This window comes from Myotis brandtii, unplaced genomic scaffold, assembly GCF_000412655.1.
Source record: "Myotis brandtii unplaced genomic scaffold, ASM41265v1 scaffold536, whole genome shotgun sequence".
Taxonomy (NCBI): domain Eukaryota; kingdom Metazoa; phylum Chordata; class Mammalia; order Chiroptera; family Vespertilionidae; genus Myotis; species Myotis brandtii.
Window position 1 is genome coordinate 3,166,514 of NW_005369967.1, and position 8,069 is coordinate 3,174,582.

The 8,069-nt window shown below is 43.3% G+C and overlaps 1 protein-coding gene and 1 long non-coding RNA gene across 5 annotated transcripts in view; one reads left to right on the forward strand and one right to left on the reverse strand.

Annotated features, from left to right (window-relative positions):
- The window catches only part of LOC106728112, a 2,362-nt gene extending 1,793 nt beyond the window's left edge, over nt 1-569 (reverse strand). Inside the window, exon 1 of the long non-coding RNA XR_001364369.1 lies at nt 167-569. This is a non-coding gene — a long non-coding RNA (uncharacterized LOC106728112). The remainder of the gene's footprint in view (nt 1-166) is intronic.
- Nucleotides 1-8,069, forward strand: part of EXD2 (exonuclease 3'-5' domain containing 2) — an 82,535-nt gene that overhangs the window by 34,095 nt on the left and 40,371 nt on the right. For all 4 annotated transcript variants that reach the window (XM_005877934.2, XM_014549144.1, XM_014549145.1 and 1 more), the window contains exon 2: nt 4,785-5,218. In XM_005877934.2, the coding sequence (XP_005877996.1) occupies nt 4,832-5,218 (387 nt within the window). In that variant the 5' untranslated portion in view covers nt 4,785-4,831. The remainder of the gene's footprint in view (nt 1-4,784; nt 5,219-8,069) is intronic.

Below are 8,069 nucleotides of genomic sequence, written 5' to 3' on the forward strand. Positions count from 1 at the left end.
TGTGTGGGGGGACTCATCGCGGGGACCCTGCCGTCCCGGAGCGACTTGGCCCTGCCCCTCTCCCCGCCCCACGGAGCGGCTTCCTCGCACCAAGTGCACTGGCCTCCCACGCCCTCGCAGGGAAACCCCCTCGCACCCCTTCTCTCTTCAGAAGCACCCACCACACCTTCATGGCTCTTGACCAGTGAAAAGGAAGCGCCATCTGCAGCCCCTGGCAACTCCTCGGGCGCTGCGTGTTCCGCGCGTCCAGTCGCAGTTCCCTCGCGCGATTCGTGGGGACCTGCCCCCGCCCCCCGCGGTCACCACCCCTTTCCGCCCAGGCCACGCCCGCCGCTTCGGGCCTGACTGGGGAGACACCTGTTTGTTTTTTTCGCATCCCTGGGATAGATCGTTAATGAGCATTTGTTACAAAATCGATACCTGCTCTTTAAGACGTAAACAAACCCACACCTTTATAAGCTTTTGACATACCATTGGACACAGACGAACTCTCTTATTAAACACCATATTATATCGCCTGTTTTAGTTGTAAGGACGGAAGGAACGGCACCGAAAGGTTTTGTTCATTATTAGAATTTCGGGAGAAAGGAGGTTTAATATGGAGGAGGAAGGATTAATTTTGGTCAAGTTGACCTTGTTTTAATAATGTCCTTTTGTGAAAAATTGATTTTAGAGAAAGAGAGAGAGGAACACAGATTTGTTGGTCCACTTATTTATGCGTTCACCGGTTGACTCTTGTATGTTCCCTGACCAGGGATGGAAAAGGCAGCCTGGGCAAGCAATGCTGTAACCACTGAGCTCCCCAGCCAGGGCACTAATGCACTTACTCTTCTATATTTATTTTAGTTGTAGTCCGTGCATACAGTCTTGTGAAACACTGATGAAATTTTAAAAACAAGATAGATGCTCTTTGACCTGTGTCTTTCCATTTCCATTTTTTTCTTCTTTAGTCGCTTGCCCAAAAGGAAGAACTGTCTGGGGTGTGCTTTTCTATTTCTTTTTCTTTGTATATATGGACAGGTGTTTGTACATATAAAATATATTTGTGTTAAACTTTCACAAATGTATATTTTACAAATATGATGTATTGTACCTACTCAGCAACTTGACTTTTTGTGCTTAAAAATTGGTCTTAGAACTTTTTCTTTGTCATTATGTAGAGATCTACCTTATTCTTTCAACTTTGTAAATTCCCTAGTATGTGAAGATTCCGTAATATGTGAGATTCCGTACATTGCTTACAGTTTTTCACTGTTAAGACACAGTGTTGCATAGAAAATCCTCCATGTGTTTGTGTGCCCATATGACCATGTCTCAAGTAGTTACTAGTGAGATTATATTGTTGTTTTTAATATTTTTAAATTGATGTTTAGAGAGAGAGGAAAGGAGAAAGAGAGACATCGATGTCAGATCGAAACATCGATTGGCTGCTTCTTGCACATCCCTTACCAGGGATTGAGCCACACCCTGGGCATGTGCCTGACTGGGAACTGAACCAACCTTTGGTGCACAGGACGGACGCTCAAGGCACTGAGCCACACCGGCCAGGGCTAGAGAATTTAAAAAGTCGCGTCAGAGCTCAGCCAGCATGGCTCAGTGGTTGAGCCTCCACCTATGGACCAGGAGGTCACGGTTTGATTCCCAGTTGTGGGCTTGATCCCCAGTGTGGGGCAGGCAGGAGGCAGCCAATCAGTGATTCTCTCATCATGACTTTCTATATTGCTCTCCGTCTCCCTTCCTCTCTGAAATCAATAAAAATAGGTTAAAAAATAAATAAAAGTGTCAGAAATACACCAAAATGTTCATATTGATCACTCCCTCCCTCTGCCCACTTCCCCTGTACATATATGTACCCCAAACACTACATGACCCCATGTCTGTACTGCCTTTTACTCAGACCAGTGTTTTTATATATTCTGGATAGTAATCTTTTTGTCATTTATGTATTTTTTTTATTTTATTGATTTTTTACAGAGAGGAAGGGAGAGAGATAGAGAGTTAGAAACATTGATGAGAGAGAAACATCGAAATTTGCATACACACTCCTCATTGGCTGGTGGGCGTGGCTTGGGCGTAGTGGAGGGATAGCTAATTTGTATGTTTCTCTTTTATTATATAGGATAGTGTTTTTATATAGTCTGGATAGTAATCTTTTTGTCACTTATATATGTTTTAAATATTCATCTCCAATGTAGTGCTTCTTAAAGTTGTTTGTCTTGCCCAGCCCGTGTGGCCCAATTGATTGAGTTCATCCCATGCACCAGGACGTTGCTGGTTCGATTCCTGGTCAGGGCACATGCTGGGATTCTGGGCTCAATCCCCAGTAGCAGGCGTGCAAGAGGCAGCCAATCCATCCGCAGGCCCGCACTCTATCCACTGAACCAAACCAGCTAGGGCTAAATAAAAACATATTTAAAAAAGAAACTTATTTTAAAAAAGAAAAGTTGTTGCTTATCTTTAGCCATGTGGCATCTTTGTTGAACCAAAGCTTTAAATTTTATGTTTAAATATATCAATCTTTTACATGTGTATTTTGTATTTTCTGGCTATCATTCCCTATCGGATAGGGAATGATAGCCGTGGTCGGCAAACTGCGGCTCGTGATCCACATGCGGCTCTTTGGCCCCTTGAGTGTGGCTCTTCCTAAGCCTTAGGAGTACCCTAATTAAGTTAATAACAATGTACCTACCTATATAGTTTAAAAAATTTGGCTCTCAAAAGAAATTTTAATCGTTGTACTGTTGATATTTGGCTCTGTTGACTAATGAGTTTGCCAACCACTGGTATAGCCTATTACATACCTATGCCATATGGTAGAGCCTATTACTCGTAGATTACAAACCTGTACAGTATGTTACTGTACAAAACAACACTAGATTAAATCAAGCACAAGACGAAATGATGGCCATTGAAAGACACAGTAAACACGAGATGTATAAGGCTGCTACTGGCATAACGGCACACTGTTTTATAGCAAACTTTTTTTTAATAAGTAGAAAGAGTACAGTCTAAAATAGCAACAAAACGTATTATGTAGAAAATACAAAGACCAGTAGCATAGTCCTTTGTTATCAAGTATTATGTACTGTACGTGATTGTATGTGCTGTACTTTTCTACAGCTGGCAGTGCAGCAGGTTTGTTTACACCAGTGTCACCACAACACGTGAGCCATGCATTGTGCTATGACATTATGACAGCAACAATGTCACTAGGCCAGTGGTCGGCAAACTGCGGCTTGCGAGCCACATGCGGCTCTTTGGCCCCTTGAGTGTGGCTCTTCCACAAAATACCGACTTCTGTGCATGAGCCACAAAGTTTCCATCGCACTGTATGTGCGCACCCGCACGTGGTATTTTGTGGAAGAGCCACACTCAAGGGGCCAAAGAGCCGCATGTGGCTCATGAGCCACAGTTTGCTGACCACTGCACTAGACAATAGGAATTTTAAATTATAATTTTACTAGAGGCCCGGTGCACGAAATTTGTGCGGGGGAGGGGGAGGAGGTCCCTCAGCCCAGCCTGTACCCTCTCCAATCTGGGACCTCTCGGGGGATGTCCCTCTCGCAATCCGGGACCACTGGCTCCTAACCACTTGCCTGCCTGCCTGCCTCATCGCCCCTAACTGCCTCTGCTTGCTGACCCGATCGCCCCCTAACTGTTCCCCTGCCAGCCTGATCGCCCCTAACTGCCTCTACCTCGGCCCCCGCCACCTTGGCTTTGCCCGAAAGGATGTCCAGTCTAATTAGCATATTACGCTTTTGTTAGTATAGGTGAGACCACCTTTGTATGTACAGTTCATCATTGACCAAAATGTTGTTATGCAGTAGGTGACTATTTAGCAGGGTGTCTGTGTCCATTGTCTTTCACTTGGCTTGCTTTACTTAAGTATATTCTCCTATCTTGACCCTGTGGACATTCCAATTTGCAACCTCCTCCTGAGCATCTTGGAACTCTCTCAAGGTTCTGTCCTATTCCTTTTGGAGGCCCTTCGTTCCTTTGTACTGCCCTAGCTTACCCTCAATATCTGAGTCTGTTTCTATGGAGAACTACTGAGATTTCTGGTGCAAGAAGATCCATGTGTTCTCAAGCCCGTTTGCTTCATTCTCCCACTACCTACACCTTGCAGAAAAGTAAAAAAATCTCCCCACCAACTTGCTAATGATTAGATTTTTATTGAAGCAGAAATTTCCACTCAATTCTTGTTAGAAATTGAAGGTTTAAAGTGCAAGCACCTTGAAGAAGGTCCATTAGCAAAAATTTATTCACTAACATATCAGTAAGTGAAAGCCAGAGTATAGCTTAATTCTGTTTTATTTTTTATTATTTTTAAAATATATTTTTATTGATTTCAGAGAGGAAGAGAGAGATAGAAACATCAATGATGAGAAAGAATCATTGATCAGAAGCCTCCTGCACGACTCATACTGGGGATTGAGCCTGCAACCCAGGCTTGTGCCCTGACCGGGAATCAACCACTGAGCCATGCTGGCTGGGCTAGCTTATTCTGTTTTAATTGATATGATTTTATATGATTAAGAGAGCCCTGGGAAACTGGTAGAGGGCAGGAGGGTTTTCTTAGGAGAGAATGGAGATAGAGATGAAGTAGAGAATGTAAAAAAGTGAAAAAATTAAAATATAACTGTTTCATGTTAAAATTTGTAACAATTTTTTAGTTTGTGGGCACATGGATTGTAAGTGGAACAATCCCCAAGTTTTAGTGGAAACGTCTTTCCATATAGGCTTAAATTCTGTGTGTAAAATTATTGTTACCATTTGTTTTGCAGACTGTGGGATTAGTGATATGCTTTCCTAAACAGCAGCAAAGTTGAAGATGTCTAGACACTTGGTGGCTTTGACAGTGACCACTCTTCTTGGTGCGGCAGTGGGGGCATTTGTCCTGTGGAAAGGCATCCAGCGCCGGAGGAGTAGGAGCAGCCGTGGAGCCTGGTGGCGGCAGCAGCAGCAGCAGCAGCAGCACCAACTGCAGCAACACCAGCACCAGCAGCAGCAGCAGCAGCAGCAAGCTCCAAGCAGGAGCGAGCTGCCCCCGCCAGAAGTGGACCAGTTGCCTTCCAGTGCCCCCAGAGCCTCATGGGAGGAGAGGATCCTGGAAGCAAAGGTGGTCACTGTATCTCAGGAGGCAGAGTGGGATCAAGTTGAACCCTTGCTTAGGAGTGGGTTAGAAGATATTCCAGTACTTGGAATCGACTGTGAGTGGGTAAGTTAAAAAGCAAAAATAAGACAAATCATGTCTGCTTTTCCAACTAGAGGTCTTGAGTAAAGGATAAGATTAAAGATTAGCTTGTTCTCAACTTGCTGGTAAGTAGACTTTAACAGAAGTTGCTTCTCAGGATAAGGGAATGCTCATAATCATAGATTCTGAAGCCAAGCAGATCCATATGAGTTCCATGTTCACCACTTACCGTTCTGTGAACTTGGACATGCTACTTAAGGAAGTTCAAGCCCCACTGTACTTTTTTGTAATAGGAATTTAATGGTATCTACCTCACAGGGAATTTCTAAGGGTTCAGATAGCCTCTATAAAGCCTTTAGCACAATTTTAACATATAATAAGTGATCATTAAATAGTAGCTACTATGAATATTTTTAATAGTATTTTTATAAGGATGCCATGGAGAAGTTCATTAAGGAAGTCTATTAAATGGGAATTATTATACAAGTCAGAATTTTAAAAGATAATTTGAAATATTGTTTACTCTAAGCCAGGTACTGTGCCTTTTTGTTTGATCATTTCATTTAGTTTAATTTTATTCTATTAATAATTCTATGTAGGGAAATGCTGTAACTATCCTCACTTTTACAGATAGGAAATTGGGGCATAAAAAGGATTAGTTACTTACCAAAGGCCACAAAACTGGTAACTAGCATTGGAGGCCAAGGGCTTTCTTCACCATCTGGTTACTTTTTCTAATGGCTGTTAACTTTGGGGAAGTTGTTGCATGGTTGTGATGATGATAATATGGTACACCTACTCTTCTGTCATTCTGATTCACAGAGTGAACTTTAATCTTGAAACAGAAGATATTACAAAAATATAAATTACTCAGAAGTATCATCTTACTAATGCAGTGTTATACCTTACCAAGAATCTCTGATATTTGTTTTCTAGATATCTAGAATATAGCCAGGAACCAGAAAATGTAATCAAAAGAAGCTTTAAGCAGAATAGTTGCCACAAAATCAGATCAAGGTTGATAGGAGTGCCTACTAGATGTCAATACAATGATGACCAAAAAGAGAACACCTGACAGTGTGGGGATATTTTAGTAGTCACACAGGTCCTACACCTTAGCTACTGAGGGTATTTCTTTTATCATCAATAATAGTAATTTATACAAATGACCTTGGGCCATCAAGAAAGAATTGGAGGCCCTGGCTGGATAGCTTGGTTAGTAAGAGCATTATCCCGATACACCAAGGTTGCAAGTTCGATTCCCTGGTCAGGGCACATACAAGAATCAACCAATGAATGCATAAATAAGTGGAACAACAAATTGATGTTTCTCTCTCTCTAAAAACATCAATAAATAAAAGAAAGACAGAATTAGGCACTTTTATCTACACTAATAAAAGAGAAAAATGCAAATTAACCATCACTCCACAACACCCACCAGGCAATCAGGAGTGAGCATGCAAATTAACCCAACTAAGATGGCGACAGCCATGGAGCTGGAGTGAGCAGGAGGCTTGGGTTGCCCCCGGCGATGGAGGAAGCCAAGCTTCCCACCTGCCCTGGCTGGCCCTGGACTCCGCTCAAGGCTACAAAGTTTCAATTATAGAAGATAAATAAATCCCAGATACCTGCTTCCAGCCCGCCCTGTCCTCTGCCCAAGGAGGCGCTGAAAAAAAAAAAAAAGGAGAGGCTGGGAGCTTGGGTCGCTAGGGGGCATGGCCAGCCTGAAAACGGCCATCAGCCCCTCACCCAGGCTGGCCAGGCACCCCAGCGGGACCCCCCCACCCTGAAGGGGCTGTGGCCAGCCTGCAACCTAGACATGTGCCTTGACTGGGAATCAAACCAGTGACCTCTTAGTTCAAGGGCTGATGCTCAACCACTGAACCACTCCAGCCAGGCTACATTTTCAACTTTTTATGCTAACCTACATGTCTGGTAATCACTTTTACATTTAATATATCTTTTTTTAAAAAAAATATATTTTATTGATTTTTTACAGAGAGGAAGGGAAAGGGACAGAGAGTTAGAAACATCGATGAGAGAGAAACATCGATTCAGCTGCCTCCTGCACACCCCTACTGGGGATGTGCCCGCAACCAAGGTACATGCCCTTGACCGGAATCAAACCTGGGATCTTTCAGTCTGCAGGCCGACGCTCTATCCACTGAACCAAACCGGTTCTGGCCATTGGTTGATTCTTGTATGTGCTCTCTCCGGGGAGATGAAACCTGCAACCTTGGTGTATCGGGATAATAGTCTAACCAACTTAGCTACCCAGCAGGGCCCGGTCCAGGCATGTACGGAAGGCAACCAATTGATATTTCTCCTTCAGATTGATCTCTCTCTCTCTCTCTCTCTCTCTCTCTTCCCCCCCACCCCCACTTCCTCTCTCTAAGCATGTCTTAGAGTGTCGTCCCATACACCAAAAGGTTGCAGGTTCCATTCCTGGTCAGGGCACATATCTAGGTTGTGGGTTCGATACCCAGTCAGGGCGCTTACAGGAGGCAACTGACTGATTGATGTTTCTCTCTCGCAACGATGTGCCTTGGGTGAGGATTTTTTAAAAAGTTATGCTGGCCTCATATGAGTTAGGGCTGCTCCTTATTTTTGTGTTCTTTGGAAGAGTTTATGTAAGATTATCATTTTATTTTCCTTAGATTTTTGATTAGGATCTACTAGTGAAGCCATCTGGAGTTTTCTTTTTTTCTTTTTCTTTTTTTAATACTCTTTTTAATATATTTTATTGATCCTCCACAGAGAGGAAGGGAGAGAGACAGATAGTCAGAAACATCGATGGGAGAGAAACATTGATCAGCTGCCTCCTGCACATCTCCCACTGGGGATGTGCCCGCAACCCAGGTACATGCCCCTGACT